The sequence below is a fragment of the Helobdella robusta genome (genome assembly GCF_000326865.2).
Source record: "Helobdella robusta unplaced genomic scaffold HELROscaffold_24, whole genome shotgun sequence".
NCBI lineage: Eukaryota > Metazoa > Annelida > Clitellata > Rhynchobdellida > Glossiphoniidae > Helobdella > Helobdella robusta.
The window spans coordinates 2,048,049-2,073,983 of NW_008704261.1; the positions used below are offsets into that span (position 1 = coordinate 2,048,049).

At 34.3% G+C, this 25,935-nt stretch overlaps 1 protein-coding gene across 1 annotated transcript; it reads right to left on the bottom strand.

Annotated features, from left to right (window-relative positions):
* Positions 1–1,023: 1,023 nt before the first annotated feature.
* HELRODRAFT_133388 (hypothetical protein) lies at positions 1,024–20,662 on the bottom strand (the record flags this gene model as incomplete). The annotated part of the gene is made up of 2 exons (XM_009019406.1): positions 1,024–1,222; positions 20,604–20,662. Coding segments are annotated over 2 exons (258 nt in total), but the record flags the coding sequence as incomplete, so codon positions are not given.
* Positions 20,663–25,935: the final 5,273 nt, after the last annotated feature.

Sequence of the window (25,935 nt, forward strand, 5' to 3'; positions counted from 1 at the left end):
TATGAATCAGCTGTATTACTGGAAGGCAAAATATAAAATTCAGCTGATATATTGGAAAAAGGAAGTACTGTGAGTTAAATGCATGGTCGAGATGAATTGTTTTGGTAGTATTGAAAGAAAGGAAAATGAGAATTAAAACAAAAATTAAAACAAATAGTAGAAAAAAACAATAAAAAATAATTGATTTAAGTTATTGTCATCTGGGATAGTACGGTACGGCTATGGCTCTGCTGATATGCATTATTCAGCATTATTATATTTTTATACATCATCTTTGGGCTTTACATATTATATCTGTAAGGAGAATGTAAAGTGACAATAAGAAAATGATCAATTTGATTATAGATAATTTAATTTTTTTATCCATATTAAAATATACTTAGAAATTTAAAAATTAATTTTTATATCCATAAAATATAAACTACACTAACCTATATGTTTCTGATGCTTCATTTTTTTGCATAGCAGCCAAGCTCACATTGTTCGCTAAAGTTATCTGGTCGTTATTTTCAATTTCTTGTTCATGTTTGCTATTAGTATTCAACTCATTTGCAACTCTTTTCAGAGGCTCTGATTTTGAAGATCGAAGTGTAAGCATAAAGTGATGATTGCTGCTTAGTTCACTGAGTGAATGATCTAGATAAGAGTGTTTAACAGAGGATATCCAACGCTGTGAACCAGTATTGAGACATGTAGAATTTATTTGCTGATCTAGTGGGAGCCAAGACTTCATTGAATTATTTCCAGCATTTAGTTTTTGATAATTAGAATCAGATTCAAAAGTAGATGATAAAAAATTTGTTAAATGATTTTGAAGCATAAAAGCTGAAACCTAAATGTTCACATTTCAAATACAAAAATGTATCGTTAAAATAAGTAGTTTATATTTACTTTGCTCGCATTTGGCAACAAATGATTGTTATTGCTCATTCCATTTAAACAAGCACATTGAGACGCAGCGGTTGCTATACCATTAATTAGATCAAATTTACTCAATTGTTGGTTACTGTTACGATTGGTCCACCTTTTGATAGAAGCATAAATGCTTCCTATGACGGGTTGCCAATCAGGGCCTGTAACATTAGCTGCTTCTATACCTTTAATACCTTCAACAAGATCAAATTCCACTTTCTCTCCATCGCCTAAGCTTTTCAGAAAACGACTTGGGTTATTTAATGTAATGGCAGTTTGATGAACAAATACATCTTCAAGTGTATCATCTCTGTAATAAATTAGTTATAAAATAAATTCTAAAATAAATAAATAACAGGTTCTTATTGGAAATTGGTTACAAAGTACAGTTTTGAATGCAAGATATGTATGTGTGAGTTTACAACAAATCTTGTACCAGTTGGCATACCGGTGGACTAACCAAACCTTCAACCAAGTTTGCGTTTGAAAAAGTTGTGTTCATCTATCGGAAATCTTGAACCTACAAAATAACGTTAAACAAATGTAGAGATTTTTTTGCACAGATCTTTCCAAAGTATTGTTGTAACATCAACGCTTGTTACTACAGACACCAATTTTATAACTTCAAAGATCTCTATATTTCCAACGCCAGTGTTTTAGCTTCTAGCGATAGTCAAATTATCGTTATTCTGTAGGTTCAAAATTTCCGATAGATGGACACAACTTCTCCAAATGCAAACTTGGTTGAACGTTTAAGATTGGTCCACCAGCATGCCATGTCACGCCACGCTTCCTTTGTTTCGGTTCTTCTAGCCATAGGCAGACGTCGTAGTCCTTTTTTAATTTTGTGGCACTTGAAGCAAGTGCTTACTTTCTATTGAGTTTACGAGTTGTAGAATGACAAGACGGATAGCTTAAATACATGTTGTAACAATCGTTGTTGACATCTTCCCTGTCGATCAGTGATGCAGCGATTAATTTCATCCTTATCAGCAATGAAGCCGTGATGGAAATCATCATCCAGGTAAACAAAAATCAAGCTATCATTCCAAGTGCGTGCTGGAAAAATTTTCTCAAAACTTGAAACATCATCTGTCACCAATTCGTGTCCGAAATGAATAATCATATCAGCATTAACATCAACCTCACTGAGATTGTTAATTTTTCAATTAATGCTTTCACAGATAAACGCCTTATCCAAATCATCATAAAATTGAATTTAATTGTTGGTGAGTGTTGCATTAAAATCGTATTCGGTATTATTATTGCTGTTGCTGTTGTTGTTCTCAATAGAAACAGGTAAGATGTTGGCAGAGAGGTCCGAGTAGTAGTCCCACTGTATATCAAAAGTTTCAATGTCATTATCAACTTCTGGACTATTCTCAAAGCCTTCATCGTCTTCTTTGTCATCATCTTCTTCATTACAATAGTAATAAACATTGGAAATAAGAGCAGGCGAGCGACTGGCAGAAAGATCCGAGTAGTAGACCTATTGCAAAACAAAGGTTTCAATGTCTTTGTCACTGTCAACTCTCCAACGTTTTTAAAACCTTCATCGTCGTCTTCGTCATCATCTTCATCATTACGATAACTACTTTTCTTCACGTTAACACCTAAATTGCAGTTATCACGTGCATCGCAGTTATCACGTGCGCCGCAGTTATCACGTGCGCCGCAGTTATCGCGTACGTCAAGATTATCACGTGCATCGCAGATATCACGTGCATCGCTGTCGAAATCATCCGTAGGAAAAATTGATTTGCGATCGCTACTGTAGTTGTATGATATATAGATAACATGATGGTAAGATAATGTTTAGATCTTGTATAGCTGTTTGTGTGTTGTTTTGTTTTTGATTATCGCTTCATTAGGTGAGGTTCTTTCAAAGGCCAATTTTATTGTTCTAATCATTTTGGCTGTATGTTGATCAAAAGTTCTATTAATTTCTTCTATAAAAAATCCGGAAAGCTAAACATATCCAGATCGTTACCTTCGTTTGTCAGAGAGTCCCTTAGGCGGTTTATTAAAAGTACCTTCGTTCTTTACGAGTCGAAGTTTTGTTTTTGTAGTTTCTTCTACAAATTAGTTGTATCGAGTTTTTCAACTCCCGGCATTCATTATTGCTGAAAATTTCAATCTATCAAAAATCTTACTTCCGACACCAATGCTGTAAACTTCAACACTCGACAAATAGCAAAAACAGCTAACACAAGATAACAACCAATATATATATATATAAATATTTATATAGACAAACTTTTTATAACCAAAATCTTTACGGAAATATACAATCAAGCCACCATGACCTGGATCGTGCTGCCTAACATAATCAACATACCAAAATCCGAACGACATAGCCAACCGAACAGAATTATTATTAGCCGTACCATGCCAAGTTTCAGTGAGCTCCAAGACATCCAGCCCATCACATCTAACCATGAACACCATTTACATTCAACAACCCAATTCCCATTCTATTTTGAATTTTACCATCAATACCATTTTTCCACAAAACACAAGAATGATTTTTAACCAACCAAATTAAACCATATATAGAACCACACCTACTATTTGCCAATTCAATTATTTCTCCTTTCGAAACCGCACTATTTTCCACCTTCCCACATCCCCTTTTACCCGATATAAAAAACCTTCCTTGCATCCCTCCTCCACCACCCTGGCTTCGATGAGCAACTTTTTAAGTTTTTTCCTCACATCGGCCCCCATAGCCCAAGCCCCCAAAACTTTTGTACATCTTTCGAGCCCCTTTGGTCGTTTGGCCATTGATTTGCAGGGGGCGTTGTACCTGATGACGTCACGGCCTTCTGGTACCTGGCAGTTGAAGACCTCTAAGTATTGAGATCATGGCCTAATCTAGCACAGGCCAAATCATCGTTCAGTGACTTCATTTTTCTAATGCCTTGAAAACAAATGACTTTGCTTCAATATTATTAAATTTAATCAAAATTGGTCTAATAACGCTGTCATTTTTTTTGCCCAGCCTCATCAGTTTCAGAACATTTTTTTCTCCGCATACCCCTTCAGTCAAATGATCGATTATTTGGCAAACTCTTGCTTTGTCATCTGGTCCCTCCTTCAATCTGAATATTATTACATTAGATTCTCTTTCCTTATTATCCACGACATCCTGCAACTTTTTCTGAACAATTTTCATGTTGAACACTTTTTTCCATTTCGCCACTAACAACACTGGCTCTACCCAATTCAGACTTTAAGCTGGCGATCTCACCAGAAAGCCTAGAACCAGATCTATCTATCTGCATAAGTCTGTTCTCGTTTTTATCAATAATGGCTCTAATTGCAGCAACCTCAGATACGATTGTTTTATACACATCATTCAATTTTTTGATTTCTTCCCTTATCTCTGAATTGTCACTTTCAAATTTTTTAAAAAACTGTTTCTCCACGGGCATTTTAGTCAAACAAGCGTCGAATTTGAATTTTCTTTGGTAGATTGTAGAGTCAAATTTGGATATTCTTTGGTAGATTATATATATATATATATATATATATATATATATATATATATATATATATATATATATGTTAACATAGTTTCTTTAAACAAAGCAAAATTAATTCTTTAGCAAAGTTTTTATTGGTGTCGTATTCTTCATCTTTGTTGTTGTCATTCCTTTATTCTTCATTGTTATTGAAGTTAGTATTAAGGCGTCAAGTTGGTAATGATGTTATCATTCTTTGTTGGATGTTTATTTAGTGTTTATTGATATCTATTAGAACAGCTTCTGCAATTTTTAGATGTATAGTGTTGGTGTTTTGATAAATTATTTTTATGTTGTTGTCAAGAATTTGGCAGTTATTGGAGTTGCATGGGAGATTGCAAGTGAGATTTGCTAGCTCCTTTTTGTGTATGCATTGTGATGTGGTCGTAACACTAATAAACAAATGTTGTTGACGCGCACCAAAACATTCAGAAAAGGCAATGAATTTTCACTTTTATGTTCGATGGTAAAATTCAATTTTGGTCGGTTCAGGGTTGCTAGTTGCTGGTTGACTTGTTCTGGAATATTGTATGCGTATGACGAAGATATTGTCAACAAACCTGGCATAAATGTTTGTTTTTAATTCCGGATTGTCTCTAAACGTTTTGCTCTCAAGATGTCCAACGTTGTAAGCCTCATTATGACACATTTATTGGATAAATATGAATTGAACCAATTTCGAGTTGTTGAATGTATTATAAAAAAGTTGATTAACGCAAAATGGGAAAAAACATTTAATGAAGTTTATATATATATATATATATATATATATTTTACAATATTCTATAAATTCTACCGAATATTTGGCGTTAATATGTTTGTAGTTCGTTTTTTCAATTTTTCTCAAAAAAAAAAAAACGAACTACATACATATTAACGCCAAATATTTCGGTAGAATTTATAGAATACTGTAAAAATTATGGTCTATTACCAACATATATATATATATATATATATATATACCAACATATATATATATATATATATATATATAGCGTCCAGAGACCCAGTTCCCCGAAAAAAAAAATATATATATAAATATAAACATATATTATTTATTTCAATTATTCACTTTTTTTTTTTTTTTACAAAAATTTCAGTGGTGGTTGTTAACTTAGACTTCTTGTTTGACGACCATTTTTAATTGAAAAATTTGGAGCGGACTCGTAATAAATATGATTGTTTTCCTAAAAAAATGAGCAAGCAAGAAGGAAATACTAAAATTGAAAGATTTTTCTCTAAAAAATTTAATGTTGGAATAACTTAGTTAAGGTTGAGCTTAAGCTCCTACCACTTATTTGCAAGATCACATTTAATATTTTTTTAATTTAGAAAAATTGGCTGTGTAAATGTAAAGAGATTTGAAATTTTTTCTTGTTTAAAAATTTTTTTATAATGAAACTACTCAATAAAATAAATTAAAAATCTACCGACCAGCCTTCAATTTAAATGTTAAAAATATTGTGGATCTGAAATTCAAATTTTGAATAAATTTGATGAAAAATTTTTTTTATTACATAATGCATGTCCAATGAAAAATAAAAAAAATGCCTATGTTATTATAGTTATCGCATTATTAATAATATAAAAAATTGTGTCTACTGTTAAAATCTATTTTTATTTAGAATTTTATTTTTCATTTATTTTAATATTGTAATATTTTTAATATTTATTTTTCAGTGCCACTTTGAGAAGGGTCCCTAGCGGATCTATGGCGGAGTTGATTTGAAATTGTTTTATTTTTTTTTTTAGTTTTCTTTTTTCAACTGGTTTATTCATGAAAAAAAACATGAAAAGGATACCCGAATAGCTCCTGTTCAAACGGGTACCCCACATGTTAAATTTTTCATAGTTTAAATTGTATGTATATTTTATTAAATTTATTAAATTAGTGTTTAATTATTTATTTTTGTAATCTTTCATTATTATTATTTACTTAAATATCTATACATTTTCAATTCTGTTCATTTTATAATTTAATTATATTGGCACATTTTCTTATATAATTACTATGTTTTTATTTTCATGTATTATTATTTCTGGATTTTCTTGAATTTCAATTATTAAACATTAACCTCAGGTACATTATATATACTTATCTATTTTTATTATTTAGTTAGACTTATTTATTTATCTTTTATTTATTAAAAATTTGACAGCAAGTAACCTACTGTCCACAACTTTTGCCAAGAAAACCATCGACAAACACAATCCAAATCAAAAAACATCATTAAAGTGACATGCTGAATACGTCTTCACTGTGACAACATGGAACGCTAGGACGTTGTACCAGGCTGGAAAATTTGAGAACGTAAAACAAAAAATGAAAATAATAAATCTTAGCATTCTAAATTTGAGTGAAGCTCGGTGGAAGAAATGAGCGTCATTACCTTTGATGAAGAAAAATTTATCTTCTCTGGAAGCGATTCACACGAAGAGGAGTAAGTGTACTTTTGAACATTTAGAACATTTCTAAACATTTAGAAGACTTTTAGGCGGTGTCAGATAGATTGAATATAAGATTGAAATACTGAATCGATTCCAGTTATTTACGAAAGACCTAAATAAATCTAAATACGAATACTTAGAGATGCTTTCCAAGAATTTGCAAGAAAAGTAATGACGACGAAGGAGCAGAAAGGTCAGAAATGGATAACAAATGATATCGTATCTCTGATGAATGAATGAAGGAAAGTGAAAGGCTGTAATCCTGGTAGATACGAAAAGCCGGACAAAACATTAAAAAAATGCAAAAGAGAAATGGTTAAATGATAAATGCAAAATCATTGAAAAGATCAAAAACAGTAATACAAATGCAATTTTCAAAAACATCAAAGAAATCACTGGAAAAAAGGCTTGTACCGTTTCTGGATGCATAAAAGCTAAATCCGGCAAAGTAATCTTACTGAAAGAAAATGTACTTAAAAGATGGACTAAATACATTAACGATCTTTTCGATGATATCAGTGGTGAAAAGCCTTCTAATAAAAAAGACGTAGAAGGACCGAAAATATTCAAATTTGAAGTTCATGCTGCTCTTTCCAAAATGTAATCAAATAAAGCGTCAGTCCCAGATGAGATAGTTAATAAAGAAACGAAATGCCTTGATTCGGCATTGAAAAAGTAGCAGAATTCCTGAAGATCTCTCCATGTCAATATATTGTCTAAAAAAAACCTATGTCTAAAAAACCTAATGCAACTGAATGTGAACTACATCGAACAATCAGCTTGATGAGTCATTTTACAAAGCTTTTTTGAGAATTCTAATCATGAGAGCACGAAGCAAAATCAGATCTGAAATTTCAAATGTCCAATAAGGTTTTGTTGAGGAGTGTGGCACAAGAAATGCTATCTTTATGCTTCGAATGATCAGTGAGCGAGCGATTAAAATGAACAAAAACTTGTTTATATATTTTGAGGATTACCCCAAAGCTTTTGATAGCGTGAAACACGTGGAGCTTATGAAAACATTGGTAAATTTGGACATTAATGGAAAAGTCAATAGACTTATCTGAAACCTTTAATGGGACCAAAGCTCTTTAGCAGCGATGAAAGTTGGCAACAAGATGACTAGTTTTGTCGAAATAAAAACTGGTGTTAGGAAAGGCTGTGCATTCTCTCCGAACTGTATAATCTCTATAGTGAGATCATTATGAGAAAGATAGATCTACCAGAAATATCCATTGGAGGCGTGAACACAAACAATGAAAGATATATGATACAGCTTTTATATCGGAATTAATGGAAAAATTGCAAACAATAGTTTCTAAACTGGTTCTTGAAAGCGAAAGAAATCAATAAATCAATCAATCAACCAATCAATCAATCTTCGTTTTGCGTCCAGATCCGGTTTCCGAGGTAGGACGTTGCCATCAATTTTTTGCGCCAAATTAGACGATCAGTTGTATCCATTTCATTTAAATTTAGAGCTTTCATGTCTTGCACGATTGTTTGCGACCAGGACTTCTTTGGACGGCCTTTGGGACGTGGGCCAGGTACTTCAACATCTGCAAGAGAAGTTATGGCACTGGACAAACAAAATTAGACACTTTAGATAAAGTACCAATTATTTTTGAGCACTGGTTACACTGCTGACACTTGATTGAATTGTTACCTACACCAGCTTTACAAACTGAACAGAGCAATCGTTCAGTAGCTGTGGATTGGATGGGTTCACAAGTGTTCATTGCTTTGGTTTTGCTGATGTTGACTTTGAATCCATGATTGGCGAGTCTGGTGTTCCAATCTTTAAACATCTGTGCTGCATTCTGCTCAGACATGGCTGTTAAAACGATATCATCAGATTATATTAGATTCCAAATGTCATCAGTGCGTAACAGTTTTGTGATTTCTTCCATCAAAGTTATAAATAACAGTGGACTGAGAATCGAGCCGATGTAAATGCATCTGTGTTTCAAACCGTTGAGCTGACGAGAGTCTTAGTATTCGTATACATTTCCATCACAAGTCGAACAAGATATTCTGAACTGAGTCGTCGACGTAGACTCCACCTGATTGCTTCACAGGGAACTCGATCAAATGCTTTTTTAAGGTCTACAAAAATGTGTGATAGTTGTTGATGCTTTGCGAGGTACTTCTCTTGCAGTTGCCGAAGGATGTGAATTGCATCAATTGTTGATTTCCCAGCTAGAAAACCAAATTGATAATTTCCGATGGTGATACACGACGTTAATCTTCTCTCAATGATTTTCTCGACAATTTTCAGGGAGTGTTCTAACAGATGTATACCCCGATATGATGAACAGTTCAATGGATCACCTTTGCCTTTGTATAGCGGGATTGTCTTGCTATAGTTCCATTCAGTCGGCATTGAGCAATTTCTCCAGATTTCACGGCAAAGTTGTAGTAACGTTTGGGTACCTGCAGTAGCAGATGCTTTGATAATGTCATTTGTGAGTCCAGTGGCCCTACTGCCTTTCCATCCTTCATAGCTTTCAGAGCTTCTGGTAAGTTCCTCTACAGTGATGTCTGGAATCGGACCTTCCATGGGTGGAGCGTCAAAGTTAACATGGATGGGATTTGTTTCGATTAACAGACGATTGAAGTATTCTCTCCACTGTAGCTTGATCTCATCTTTTTCCCAGAACCATCTCATTTTTGTTATTTTTGATACATGAGGCACCATATATGTCTTTTATCGTACGCTTTGCTTGTTTTGCTATACTATACAGAGATTTCATTTGTTCACCTTTGCTTTTAGTGAGCCACTCTCTGCACTGATCTGTCCGAGCCAGTGCAACTTGACGTCTTGCATAGTTGTTCTTCTCACGGAAAATTTTATGGTCATCAACAGACTTTAATTTTTGCCATTGCTTGTATGCAACTTTCTTTTCAGCTATTGCATTTTGTACACTGTCATTCCACCACCAAGTGTCCCGTTCACGCTGACGTTTAGAACCAATTTTCCCACAAATTGTAGTTGCAGCGTTTATCAAAACGGTTTTGTATGTACTCCAATCTGTACTGGCTTGCGATTGGTGGTCTAACTGTGTGGCGACAATCTGTTGAAATTTTTCTCGATGAATATTGCTTTTCAGCTTTCACGTTTTGATTCTCTGAGGCATTTGTTTAGACTTATGTTTTGACAGTTCGACAACCAGGTCTGCCACAATGTGTCTATGTTGGGCGATGTGTCTATGTGATCCAACATTGAGCGTTCCAAGTCTAAGTACCATAGAGGGGCCATTCTGAATTTTTTGCAAAATCCCTCCGCTATTGCATACTCCCCAGGGATTTTTGGCGCCCCTTGACCACTGAAGGCCTGCTGGGGACTAGGGGCCGTTGTTTTTCTTTGTGATGACATAAGAGTAATTTGCGGAAAAGTTTTTACATCCGGACACCCATCCTGACGACAACCACCAGTTATAAGCGGTGGACATAGCCTTTTGCTCAAAAGCACGCAAGGCAACGTGGATGCAGTTTTATGTCATATGTCATGAAAGTAAATGGAAAGGCTTACAAATTAACATCAACAAAACAGAGAGCATGGTTATCAGTAAGAGTAAAACCGTCCCTATATGCTGCATTATCATTAATGGTAAACAAGTTGAACAAGTCAAAAGCTTCAATTATCTCGGAAGTCTGATTACCTCAGGTTGTAACTGTGATGTGGATATCAAACAAAGGATAGCTATGGCGAAAGATGCATATTCTAAAATGAAAAACACTCTCACCAACAGTAAAATCAGAATATCAACAAAATTATAACTGTTAGAGTGTTACATTTTTCCTGTGCTCACTTACGGCTCCAAACCACGGAATATTTCTAAAAAAATAGAAAACAGGATTGTTGCTGCTGAGATTTTGTTTTTGAGAACTATTATGAAAATTAGTTGGACCTCTCATATTTCGATTGAGGATGTATTAAAACAGTCCGGTTATGAAAAGATGAAATTACTACAAATAATTCGACGGGAGGAGTTAAATTTTTTTGGTAACATCAAGCGGAAGGAAGGAATGGAATATCTATCAACTACTGGAAAGATTGCAGGGAGAAGAGATAGCGGTCGACAACGAATTACATTCGCGAAGTCTTTTTGTCACTTGTTGAATACCACCATATCTAAACTGCTACGTAGTTCGTGCTTTGTAGAAGTCGATGGTCGCCAATGTCTTAAAATGATAAGGTACGAGAAGAAGAACAATATTTTTAAATCAACACACACAAAAGTCCAAAATTCATTTTTATCAAATTTTTTCAAATAAATAATTATCTTGCAATTAATAGATTAGGAATGACTTTTTTCTTGTTAATAAAGTACCACAAATTATAAGGGGTGCTTGTCAGTACAGTATCTAGGTTGATGCTGTTATAACAATTTAAGAAGAAAAATAAGGACTTTAGTTTAGCTTCATTAGTCTTACTTAACTGTTTGTATTCATGTATTGTATCAAAATTTTTAAAATTATCGTTTTTTTTTTATAAAAATATATTCAATATTTTAATTTTGATATACAAATATTCCTGTTTAATGATAGTTATCTAAAAAAGCAATGCTAATTTCGAACCACCATGAACAAAAAAAATGTAGACTCAGTTACAAAGAATAAAAATACAAATTGTTATAAAAGCAAAAATTCAGAAATGACAAAAACAAAAAAATGACAAAAAAAACTTATTAACTGCCAGTAGGAAATTGTTTCCGGATGGATGATGTTTCAGTTTTGTTCAATTTTCATAAAAATAATTATTGTTTGAATAGTAAACTTACTTTAAACGGTGCGGAGAAATTAAACTTGCTAATAAATCATAAGTTAGGCCTACCTGACTCAATTTTTTCATTTCCATATGGTGAGAAGCATCAAAGAGTGTTTCCGTCAATAAATCATATTACTGGCAAAAATTATGCTTTAAAATATTCTTTTATTATGAAGAGAGTAGTTTGTATTCCCTGTGCTCTTTGTGCTCTCATGGAAATAGTTAATGATCGTGGAAATGACAGTTAATGATCGTGGTCAGTAATAGGATTGGCTACTTGATTGAGTGATTTGATTAATATTTGTATTAATTAATTGTACGGAGATATTTGATTAATATCCCCGTACATAAGACCCTACCAAGCAAAATATTCGTATTCATTGTTTTAAGCAATTTTACTTGTTTATTGCTTGTTTGTTGTTTAACTTTGGTTAAATTTGAATCATTTCTACTTCATAACATTTTTTTGTAATCATTTATAATTCTTATAAGCAAACCAGTGAAGTTGAATAGTAATATAGGCAGAGGTTACTCTTCGCTTATAAAATGCATTCGCGTTTATTCATTACTCAAATGTGTGACGGTGCATCATATTTTATTAAATGTTCACTTACTGACCAATGATTTGTTTCCAACATTTTGCTTTTCGATGTAAAAATATTTTAAATAATTAATTGGTTAATAAAATTATTTTTAGCTACAACAGTTTTCATGGTCAGTCTTTTGTTTAAAATAAATCATAAACGTATAAAACTGCTACAAGTTTTTTAAGGAATAAAGTTTAAAATTGAAATAACTTTATTTCAGATACATAGAAGTCATCTTAGCTATGTGATTAGCATTATGTCCTGGGCATGACATAAAACTGCATCCACGCTGCCTTGCGTGCTTTTGAGCAAAAGGCTAGGCCCACTGCTTATAACTGGTGGTTGTCGTCAGAATGGGTGTCCGGATGTAAAAAGTTTCCCCAAAATTTATTCCATGCCATCACAAAAAACAACGGCCCCTAGTCCCCAGCAGGCCTTAAGTGGTCAAGGGGGGGCTAAGAATTCCTGGAAAGTATGCAATAGCGGCGAGATGTTGCAGAAAATTTAAGAATGGCGACTATGGTACTTAGACTTGGAACGCTCAATGTTGGATCACTGACTAGCCGCAGCATGGAAATCGCAGAAATGCTCGAGCGTAGAAGGATTGACATCTGCTGCCTTCAGGAGACCCGATGGAAATCGAATGGTGTCTGTCATATCAACTCAGACAAAGAAAATTATAAACTATTCTGGAATGATCAAAAGACGACCAAAAATGGTGTTGGAATTTTTGTCAAAAAACTGCTAGTCCAAGAAGTACTGGATATTAAAAGGATTAACTCACGTCTCATGTGGATCAAGATTCGCCTAGAAAAGCAAACAATGACTATTTTTTCTGCATACGCACCACAGACAGGCGAATCAGAAGAGATGAAAAATGACTTCTGGGCTGCGTTCTCTGACACCATCTCAACAATACCAAAATCTGTAACAATCCTGATTACTGAACAAATATTTTAGAAAGAGGTTGGAACATCTCATAACATAAAAAAGTGGACCATCAGCCACGCAAATTGAACTTTTCGCCCTCAAGCAACAGCACCAAAGGCTATTCAAAAATGTCAAAGTGGCGAATCATGTGTCGCCCAACAGAGGCTCCTTGTGGCAGACCTGGTTGTCAAACTGTCAAAACATAAGTCTAGAGAAATGCCTCAAAAAATCAAAACGTGGAAGCTGAAAAGCAATATTTATCGAGAAAAATTTCAACAGATTGTCGCCACACAGTTAGACCAACAATCGCAATCCAGTACAGTTTGGAGTACATACAAAATGGTTTTGATAAACGCTGCAACTACAGTTTGCGGGAAAACTGGTACAAAACGCCAGCATGAACGGGACACTTGGTGGTGGAATGACAGTGTACAAAATGCAATAGCTGAAAAGAAAGCTGCATACAAGCAATGGCAAAAATCAAAATCTGTTGATGACCACAAAATTCTCCGTGAGAAGAACAACTATGTAAGACGTCAAGTCGCACTGGCTCAGACAGATCAGTGCAGAGAGTAGCTAACTAAAAGTAAAGGTGAACAAATGAAATCTCTGTATCGTATAGCAAAACATGCAAAGCGTACGAAAAAAGACATAGTTGGTGCCTCATGTTTCTGTTAAATCTTATGATAACAGTAACCAAGCTCGGTTAAACTTTGGCCCGGTTATAGTTGATGAACAAAAACAGGCGCGTACGTTATGCCCACACTGTGATGCTGAATTATTTTTATCCCGTGACACACTTTTACAGGCTTTGCGGAGTCTGTCGATGGTCAACAACCATTAGTGATCGAGCACGCCTAAACTTTGGTACAGTTTCCAATAGAGAACAAAGACATGATGCAAACAGCTTAAACTTTTGTTCACTGTAACCTACTTTCAATCGAGTGTTACAGTATGTATGACGAATAAAGGCAGGCGCATTCGCGATGTATGAAGATGATGAGCTCACACAAGAAGCGCCAGTTTATACATTTGGTGCCGTATTTGTTCGCCGATGAACGTTTCGATATCGTCCGATATAAATTGTATGTCATAATCGGATGTATGAAGAAATGAAGAAGGCAAAGGATATATATATACTCCAACAAAGGGGGAGACAAAAAAAGATTCATTCTGGTGTTGGTTTATAATCAATCAGATATTTAGGTCAACGGAGACGAGGAGGCCATCGACTTTGCGAGGGAAGTACATCATCATCCAAAGAAGTTCGTTCGAAATGTATCGTCATCTGAAGAAATTTATTCAAAGCGCATCATCATCCAAAGAAGTTTGTTCGAAGTGCATCATCGTCCGAAGAAGTTCATTCAGAGTGCATTCGAAGCGCATCATCGTCCAAAGAAGTTTGTCCGAAGTGCATCATCATCTAAAGAAGTTCGATCGAAGTTTACTATTCGACGGTACATCCCATTAAGTTAAACTATAGATTGGAAAGAATATTTCAACCGTCTGTTAAATGAAACAAATCCCATCAATGTCAACTTTGACGCTCCACCCATCTAAGGTTCGATTTCAAACATCATGTAGAGAAGCTTACAGAAAGCTATGAAGGATGGAAAGGCAGCAAGAATACCTTGTTCGACTTGTGATGGAAATGTATACGAATACTAAGACTCTTGTCAGCACAACGGTTGGAAACACAGATGCATTTGACATCGGCGTTGGAGTTTACCAAGGCTCGATTCTCAGTCCACTGTTATTTATAACTGTAATGGAAGAAATCACAAAGCCGATGCATTTGACATCAGCGTTGGAGTTTACCAAGGCTCGATTCTCAGTCCACTGTTATTTATAACTGTAATGGAAGAAATCACAAAGCCGATACGCACTGGTGACATTTGGAATCTAATATATGCTGATGATATCGTTTAAACAGCCACGTCTGAGCAGAATGCAACACAGATATTTGAAGATTGGAACACCAGACTCGCCGATCATGGATTCAAAGTCAACATCAGCAAAACCAAAGCAATGAACACTGGTGAACCCATCCAATCCACAGCTACTGGACGATGGCCCTGTTCAGTATGTAAAGCTGGTGTAGGTAACAATTCAATCAAGTTTCAGCAGTGTAACCTGTGGCGTCAAAAACGTTGTTCAAAAATAATTGGTACTTTATCTAAAGTGTCCGATTTTGTTTGTCTTGCTTGCATCAATCCACAACAACAAATTTGAAATAGCACTGTTTTTGAAGCCATTAAGGTAGAGAAAGTCACATCGTTTCAATATTTAGGAGATGTTCAGGATTGTACTGGAACAGCTGAAGCTGCCGTTCAAGCACGCATACGTGCAGCCTAAAATAATTGGCATCTCCTTGCCTCTATATTGATGCGGCGTGACATCCCACTACCACTACGATCAAGACTTTATAAATCTGTGATACGTCCGGTGTTGTTATAGGGTGCAGAAACATGGCCAATGACAACCAAACTGGAAAAACAACTTCAACGAACTGATATGAAAATGCTCCGATGGATGCAACAAATTAGTCTGAAGAATCAAATCCAGTCTACGGAAATCCTGCGTCGTGCTGGTTTAGATGATATAAAGGACGAACGCCGGCAACACCGTCTGCGGTGGTTTGGGCATGTCAATCGAAGTGGAAACAGTGCTATAACTTCTCTTGCAGATGTTGAAGTACCTGGTGCACGTCCTAAAGGCCGTCGAAAGAAGTCCTGGTCACAAACAATCGAGCAAGACATGAAAGCTCTAAATTTAAATTAAATGGATACAACTGATCGCCTAATTTGGCGCAAAAAATTGATGGCAAAGAAAACACGTCCTACCTCAGGAGAACTGGTTCTCTGGACGCTAAACGATGATTGATTGAAAAACAACAGTATTAAATTTTTTTGCGTTGAAACCTTTTTCAAAATATGAAAAAATTCATGATCAAATGAATATCACAAAAACGCCAAGAAAAATGGTAACGAGTTTGTTAAGTTGCTAAAAATTCAAAGGCAAATAAATGAATAATTTACTAACTAAATATAAAACAAAAAGAACAAGCTGATGAAAACAGGAAACGGTTGATACCAATAGTTAAAACGATTATTTTTTCACGAAAATCGGTTTACCATTAGGAAACCGAGCGTCGACGATTTCTTCTATTTAAAATATTGTTGTAACCTCCTCGACTTCGTAACTCCAACCCCGATGTTATCGCTTCAATAACCTCTATATCTCCAACACCGTGGATGAACACAACCAATTCAAACGCAAACTAAGTTGAACGTTTATTTGAATACCAGCAGTAATAGAAACAATATAATAATTCAAATAGCTACATAAATCACATTTACGACTTCACATCTAATCTCACTTCTAAGTCAACTGTTATCACTCAACTTTGTTCCGTCCTTTTCTTTCCTGTTGTAGTCCTTCTCTGCTTCTTCGTTGTTAATATAGCTACCGATGTGCTTGTAAATGTGTCTCATAAAAGTGTCAAGTCCATAACTGAATTTACAACCCTCTAATTAATTTACAAGTTTAACAATTCCTAACTATTAGTCTCCACCTCAACCTCACGGCTGTGACATTGCCCGCCACTGAGACCAAAAATCGTCCTTGATTTGGTCAATTCCCTTCGTTGCGCTGATCTTCTGATTCTGAGAACGATCTTTATTTTGATCCGAGGCTTACCTCGTTCTCGGACCAGATACACCACGTCATTGATCCGGGCGATGAATTCTCCACTTGAATTGATGAATTCTCCATTATTAGTTTAAGGTCATCAATTTGTGTGCTCTGTTCATCAATGTATTCCTCTTTCAATTTCAAGTCGTTCGTCAGATCTTTAATTTCAAGTCGTTCGTCAGATCTTCAATTTCAAGTCGTTCTTCACTTCTTCAATTTCATCTTGTAGTTCATTCAGTCTATCTCGACTTTCATCTTCAAACTTTTCTAACGATACGGTATAGCTATTTTTGGACTGTTTCTCCTTCTCTTCCGTCTTTACTTGGATCTGCTTCACTCTTATGTCATTCTCATCTTCCCGCTCTTTCATCTCATTTGTATGCTCCTGTTTCGGTCTTTCAATTTCTTTAAGTTTCTTTGATGACTTTGACCTTTACTCTTGAGAGTATTTCTGTCTGTTGTTACTTCATTAAGATCTTTTTCAAGTTTGTCCAGTCTATCTTTGCTCACCTATCATAGTTGTCACGTGCATCACAGTTGTCAGGTGCATTGCAGATATAACGTGCATCACAGTTAACACGTGCGTCGTAGTAGTCACGTGCGTCGTAGTTGTCGACATCATCCGTTGGTAAATACGCTAGTAGAATAATTGCCAGCTCTTGTGTAGCCGTTTCTGGTATAGCTGTTTCAACCGTCTCTTCGCTAGATGATATTCTTTCGAAGGTTGGTTGTATTATTCCATTGGCCGCTCGTAATTCGGCTCTCCTTTCTCTTGATTCGGCTATCTGTGGATCGATTTTTGCCGTCATTTCAGCGAATTGTTCATCGTTTTTAGCCGTCGTTTTAGCGTTTTGTTGTTTCATTTCAGCCTTTATTTCAGTGGATTGCTTTTTTCTTTCCACGAATTGTTTTTCCGCTCAACGGTCAACATCAGCGGATTGCTTTTCTGCTAGGCGGTCTTCATAAGCCTTCAATTCCGCGAACTGCTTTTCTGCTAGACGGTCGGTATAAGCCATTATTGCCACAAATTGCTTTTCAGCTCGACGGTCGGTATCAGCCTTCATATCCGCGAACATCTGTATAAATCGTTGAATGTCAAACACAAACAAACTCCTGTTGTCCGTTTCCCTAAAATTTGATCCTTTTCGTTTCCGTCTGTTGTCCATTATGTGCTAATTAAACGGGTGACTCGATCAGTCTCTGTAGCTTCTTTCTTCAGACTAATTATATTGGGTTCCTCTAGCACTGGCATTCTTCATTGCAGTGAGTTTCAAGCTATCAAAAATCTTACTTCTGACACCAGTGTTGTAACCTTGAAGATCCCACTTCTGACACAAGTGTTGTAACTCCTTCTCGACCTCGTAACTACCAACACCGATGTTATAGCTTCAATAATCTCTTTATCTCCAACACCGTGTTGTAGCTTCCAACGATAGTCAAGAGTTTGTTTATCCGTAGGTTCCAGATTCCGATAAATGAACACAACTACTTCAAACGCAAATTAAGTTAAACGTTTATTTGAATACCAGCAGTAAAATACAATAAATTTATCCAAATAGCTACATAAATCACATTTACGAATTCGCATCAAATCTCATTCCTGTAATTAATTTACAAGTTTAACAATTCCTAACTATTAGTTTCCATCTCGACATCACGGTTGTAAAAATATGTTTTGTAAAGTTTTTGAAATGATTAATTTTATTAATGAATCACCAAAAGTGTCGACGTCAATTTGATTAAACATTTTTGACTTATTGTGACACGAGATTTGTACAGCGTCACGATGTGCTGATAAGATTTTGTGATAATTTTTATTGTATTAATGATGGTTTGCAGCAAACAACAGAAAGTGTCTCGTTTGATTCAAAAACTAAGTCCGTCGCATTAATACTAACGAATTCAATAGCTAAGTTTTTGGGTTTCGCTAGCTAAACTTTTTGTGTTTCGCAGCAAGAAAAGTAATGGCTCTTAACGCTGTACTTTCAAGACAACTGTAAACCTTAGTTAAAAATTACTTTGAGAGAATGAAACTTGTTAAAAACATTAAATATCAACTTCAACTGTGGCGTCCTGATGACTGTATGGGATGATGACAAGTCTGTACTATACATTACAGTGTATTTGCTAAAGCTGCGAGAATTGAATTAGTTGAGCCTAAAGCACATCAAGACAGCAACACAGGGCATCTAGAGGAAATGAATGCTAATGAATATTTTAAAAGAATAATTTGGTATCCATATATCAATGCAATCAGCGTAAAAATTTGCGCCAAGTTTACTCAACAACCAAATCCTGCTTTTTCTTTAGCGGGAACATTAATGGGCTCCTCTATTGAAAACGCCGTCTTTAAATAAATATTCGATACCTCCGGTGCAATGCTAAATTACGGTGAATTAGAATTGTACATAAAATTAGACAATTTTTGCGTTACAATGACTTGAATCAATCAGAAGAAGATCTTCTCGATGTTCTAAAGAATATACCCAAAACGTTCGTTCATGTGAAGCAACTTTTTCAAATCGCCATAACGCTGCCTATAACAAACAACTTGCTCCGCTGAGCGATCATTCAACGCAATGAAAATACTCAAATGTCGTTTATGTAAATGGTTTAGCACTAATGTACATTAATAGAAACTTCAACATCGTACCTTAAACTATTATTGATAAATTGACAACTTTGCTATGTTGAAACACCGTAAAATTAATTTGATGTAAATTAATGAATATTTGTTTTAAAGGATAACAAAAACATTTGGAGGCTTATTTTTAATTGTATATCTGTTTATATTTATGATCTGATTTTTGTCATTTTTTGTATATTTAAGAATTCGGTTCTTTAAAAAAATAATTTTTGGTTATTGATTTTTAACAAGAAATTACATGATATGTATTTGTATTATGGTATATCTATGTTGCTTGCTGCTAAATATAAATAACTCGGCTCCATCAAATTTTGGATTTTCTACGAATAATGTTAATTATCACTCCCAACAGAAATTTCTAGATCCACCACTATTAGTGAGTGACGTATCAGAAATTCAATAAACTCATATTATTTAACATTTTTGGCTTAATACTTTTTTAAAACAATTACTTTTAAAAAATAACTATCGTTTAAAATTTCAACCATATCCACTAACAGAACCACACGAGTACAATGTTTTGATCAAAAATCGAATTAGAAGAATCGTTGTTTTTAATTTTCTCCACCGTGCCATTTACTTTTTAACAATGATGTTCTACATTTAATTGCCTATATAAGAACTAATATATGTAAATAAATACAGACTTGTTTAAATGCTTATTTCAGTGCCAACAGCGATAGAACCACTGAATTATTCGCGAATCCGGAAAATAATCGCCAATAATTCACAGCTCAACTCCATTGTCCAACCACCAATTCTACTCCTTAACCCACAACTCCAACCTCAACTTTACAATTGAATCGTGCTGTGCTTACATACAGTAAATTTACAATCGCGCGCTACAAACATATCTGAATCTAGCAAATAACGAGTAACAGAAGCATAGAATTATAAAATCAAGATAACATTTAATTGAAATTACCTGTCCCAGCGCAATTCGCAAAACAGTATTTTGACTATAGCAGCAGATATAAAGATTTTAAACAACTTAGCATATCGAATATAATCTCAAATATTTTCAAACATTATTTATAACAAATTATATGTTAAATAAAAAAATATTCGTTTTTATGTAATGAAAATTGAACCTCGTAATAAAACCATAGCCATTTTTTACATTAAACCATTTAACAGTTCCCTTGATTCTAATATCTGGAAAAGAAAAGTGTTATTAGTATTTAATTTGTAATTTAAAACTATGCAGCCATTTAATTATAGACGTGGTTTTAAAATAAAAAATGAACTGTTTAAAATTATGAAATAAATTAATTAACCCTAATTTAAAAAGGAGGTAGTGTAGGTTACTGTAATTTAAAATGGAAACTGCTAATTATTTATAGAACAAAATGAAATGTTATGAAAACCTAAAGCCACTAAAGTGTTTCTTTAAAAAATATAAATTTTTGTTGAACAATGACAAAAAAGGATTAAGGTGTTATACAATCATCCAAAGTTTAGTGTATGAATACATGCGTATGAATATGTGCTAAACGACGCATCACACATAAAGCGTAATAGGCTGGGACCAGGTGCTTTTAACCGCTAAGCCATCACACCGATATATAATGATTCAATTAAATATTAATTAACAATTAATATACACGATCATGCCGTCAAAATGATATGAAAGATCCAATTTAATTTCCATAAACCTTTAAATTTAAATATAGTGTAATACACAATTTAATAATCTATTAAAAAAGTGTCAAATAATGAAAAAGAAAAAAAAATTATTAATTCAAGTTATCATTATTACTGTCAATTTATACCAGCCTGATAAAAACAAAACAAATATTTAAAAACATCAAACACAAATCAATTATTTTTGAACAAAGTTTGTGACACCACTGGTTACACTGCTGACACTTGATTGAACTGTACCTACACCAGCTTTATATCGTCCAGTAGATGTGGATTGGATGGGTTCACCAATTACCAGTGTTCATTGCTTTGGTTTTGCTGATGTTGACTTTGAATCCATGATCGGTGAGTCTGGTGTTCCAATCTTCAAACATCTGGGCTGCATTCTGCTCAGACGTGGCTGTTATAACGATATCATCAGCATATATTAGATTCCAAATGTCACCAATGCGTATCGGTTTTGTGATTTCTTCCATCACAGTTATAATTAATAGTGGACTGAGAATCGAGCCTTGGTGAACTCCAACGCCGATGTCAAATGCATCTGTGTTTCCAACCGTTGTGCTGACGAGAGTTTTAGTATTCGTATACATTTCCATCACAAGTCGAACAAGATATTCTGGAATGAGTTGTCTCTTTGCCTCTATATTGATGCGGCTTGACATCCCACTACCACTACGATCAAGACTTTATAAATCTGTGATACGTCCGGTGTTGTTATATGGTGCAGAGACATGGCCAATGACAACCAAACTGGAACAACAACTTCAAATAACCGACATGAAAATGCTCCGATGGATGCAACAAATTAGTCTGAAGGACCACATCAAATCTACCAAAATCCTGCGTCGTGCTGGTTTAGATGATATAAAGGACGAATGCCGGCAACACCGTCTGCGGTGGTTTGGTCATGTCAAACGAAGTGGAAACAGTGTCATAACTTCTCTTGCAGATGTTGAAGTACCTGGTACACGTCCCATAGGCAGTCCAAAGAAGTCTAGGTCGCAAACAATCGAGCAAGACATGAAAGCTCTAAATTTAAATGAAATGGATACAACTGATCGTCTAATTTGGCGCAAAAAGTTGATGGCAAAGAAAACAACGTCTCACCTCGGGGAACCGGGTCTCTGGACGCAAAACGAAGATTGATTGATTGATCAAACACAAATTAGTTCTGGCCATATACTGCTATGTTAGTAATAGAATAGAAAAGGAAATTTTGAAATAAACGACAAATTAGGAGCACCTGCGATTACCAACCAATTAAAACTAGGAATGGAGAGAGGCATTGCGCATTGAGATATTCAGGCGCATGACACGTAACACATAGATACATTACACATACAAACACAACTCAATACAGACTACATCACGTCAAACTTTACATCATTTTTATATTTTTTGTTTAAAGTTTATAAAATTAAATAATATTTGTTAGTTAAAAAAATAACAAAAATGAGTGAGTCGTTTCTTATGCAACTTCCATTATATTTATTTTTTTAATAATAACTCAAAACCCGTAAATTGCTAATATAAAGTGTATTGACGTAACGACCAACTAACTCCAATTCGCATCATCTGCATAACGATTATAGAAGATAAAAAGCAGTAATAAGCAAAGCGAGCAAAATTAGTTTTCCCAACAAACAAATTGATAAACGTTATAACAACATAACGTTATAACGTCATAATGATAGTGGAGAAAACAGAACAATATAATAATATGGTGAAGAATCATGAACAATATAATAAGAGAACATTTTTGATTTCCACCTTTTCGTGTAACTTTTCGAGTTAGTACTGCCTCTCCTAAGCATACGGTAACCAAGCAACAAGGCTAGTTATACATCAATCACCGGCTAACTATTACTGCGTACCATGTCAAACAAACATCCATACGACACCAAAAGCAAAAAGCTAGTCAGTCAAAAAGTCTAAAAACAATCTTTTTACAAAAACTATCGATTTTTCTTTACTACACAATCGGTATCAATACTCTCACCTCAAAGTGTACCAAAACAATCAGTAGAAGTTTAACAACCTAGTACATCACAAGCACAAGCGTCATCCTCATTGTATCCACCTTTAAATGTAAAAACTCAATTAGGAATTAATGTTCAACAACTATCATCGTGCCCATCATCACTATGGACGTCACCATCGCAAAATTCATCCTTTTTGAATTCGTAAAACTAAGTCGACCAAGTATTATCTCTAATTTCGTTAGTACCAGAATTACGATTACCGATTCACCCAGCTTCATAATCGCAACCTCTTCAACCACAACATCGATATTACAACAACCACGCGTTATACCACCACAAGTTCATCGTCACCACCACTTGAACGCAATGCACACGAATAGATTCAGCTGATCGTGCAACACGTACAATACTTATCACCAGATACAAAATACACATCAACTGGCAATATATTCAACAATGCAAGCAGCCCGACAACCGATGGTGTTTATAACGCCATCTATCTATGATCTTAAATATCAAAAACCATTTGACAGCAGTCAACAAAATGCATTATCAAGGTGGCAGTATTTCTAAAATTTCTAAGAATTTTTACAAAAGAAATAACAATAATGAACGCAAAGTCAGATTTGTAAACCATCGAAATACCAATCATTTCCTAATAAATGTAAAAACTGTGGCACTGAACATAAGGAACGATGACAATGCCTGCAAGCAACAAACAGTGTTACAAATGCAACAAATATAAACATTTTGTTAGAATGTTTAGATCAAAATCAAAAGGCCGAATTATTATTAAAGCGCATTCAAACAACACACCATGTCGTGTTATTATTGTCTTAGATAATAAAGGAACCATGGAGCCGCATACAAACATACAATTGTACACCTAATTCTTTTTAATTCAAAACAGACGCTAATCAAAAAGGTTCAATAGAAAACATCAATAATTTAATTATGTCTCAGGCAAAATATGCACATTAATAATTATAACCATAAGTGTACACAGCGGGTAGAGGAAAACAATAATAAATACAATTACAATTAACATCATAGTCGTCATCATCAATTCAGCAGTTAACAACCAACAACATCGTCATCCTCATATCACTTCGTTAGAAAGTTGCGATGACATAATTAATAATTTGTCTTGAAATCGAAACGCATATACATTCAAAAGAAAATATTGATTTATTGAAACAGTGTATTGTAGCTTTTCAAACTTATTGTTCCGCGAACCAGCAACGAATTAAACGGGAACGTCGCCGACAACCACACAGCTTGCGCTGTATATTCAAACCGCAAAGACAAAATCCGCAAACCGCAAAATCCGCAAAGTTTTGAGAGTTTATTATCCGCTTGGGGCTCTAAATATTTGTTGGTCGTACCAATATATATATATATATATAAATGTATATAACGTATACTCATTCTTTGTTAAAGTTTTTAAGATCATTTAATATAACATAACAACAGAGTTTAAAGTGGTTCAGTAGATTATAGTCTGTGTGAGAACCACTGCAAGATAAGTGTCCAAACATCCTAACTTTCCGAGCTTGATCTTAAAACTGTTGATTGATTCCGCGAAGACTGTTTCATCCCTCAGATCATTCCAGGTGTTTACCACTCTACTGCTGAATAATTTTCGCCGGACGGCACTTTTTATTTTTTGGAGAGCTTGTATCTCTGGCCTCGTAATCCTATTCTATTCTCCAGTTGAAAAATCCGGTAAACGGAGTTTCTTCTTTCTTGGTAATCAATTTATTGTGCTGCCTGTATCAGATCTTTTCTACATCTTTTTGTTTCCAGTGTTGTTAATCCACATTCTTTCAATCTATCTTTTTATTCAAGATTTTTAAGTCCTTTGATCCTCTTTGTTGCTTTCCGCTGTACTTTCTCCATAATGTCCTTGTCTTTTTGCAGATCAGATTTAGACTGATCGACTTCTCCCTGCTGACCATTGTTCTTTTAACAAATCCAAGTATTTGATTTCTTTTAGCCGTAGCCACTGTACATTGCCTCGATTTTTTTTTTGCTTTTATGGATGATGACTCCAAGGTCCTCTTCTTGTTGCGTTGATCGTAGCTCCTTATTGCCCAATTGATAATAAAAGCCTTTGTTTTTTTACCCATGTGCAAAACTGCCCATCAGACCTGTATAATCTTGCCGCATCTTGTTTTAGTACTTCTGCACCCTTCTCATTATTGATCTTTGCACACAGTTTTGTGTCGTCAGGATAAATCACTTTTTTAAGAGCTTTCCATATAGTTTTTTATTATATATAATATTATTATATATTAAAAATGTAATTAAAAAAAGAAGGATAAAATTTTTTGACCAATTAGTTCAAACTTAGAGGTATTCCAAAACTTAATAGAATTATTACTATTAAAGAAATAGAAGTAATATTGTTGTAATATTATATATAATATTGAAACATATTATATATATATATATATAATAAAAAATATAGAGCACATAAAAATAATAAATAAAATATAGTTAATGTGATATACTCATATATATATATATATATATATATATATATATATATATATATATACATATATATATATATTTCAAAAATTCAACACTACTTTCAACATTGTTCAACTTTTTTATATTTCTTTTTAATTTATTAATGTCAGAGAAATTAGACATTTTATTGTTTTTTTCAAATTTTTATTAAATAAATTTGCAAATAGAAATTAAAATTTAGTTAAAATTTTAAAAATCGCGTTTTATATTGTTTAATGTTATTAAATTTATTTTATCGGTTTTCTGTTTTAATTAAATA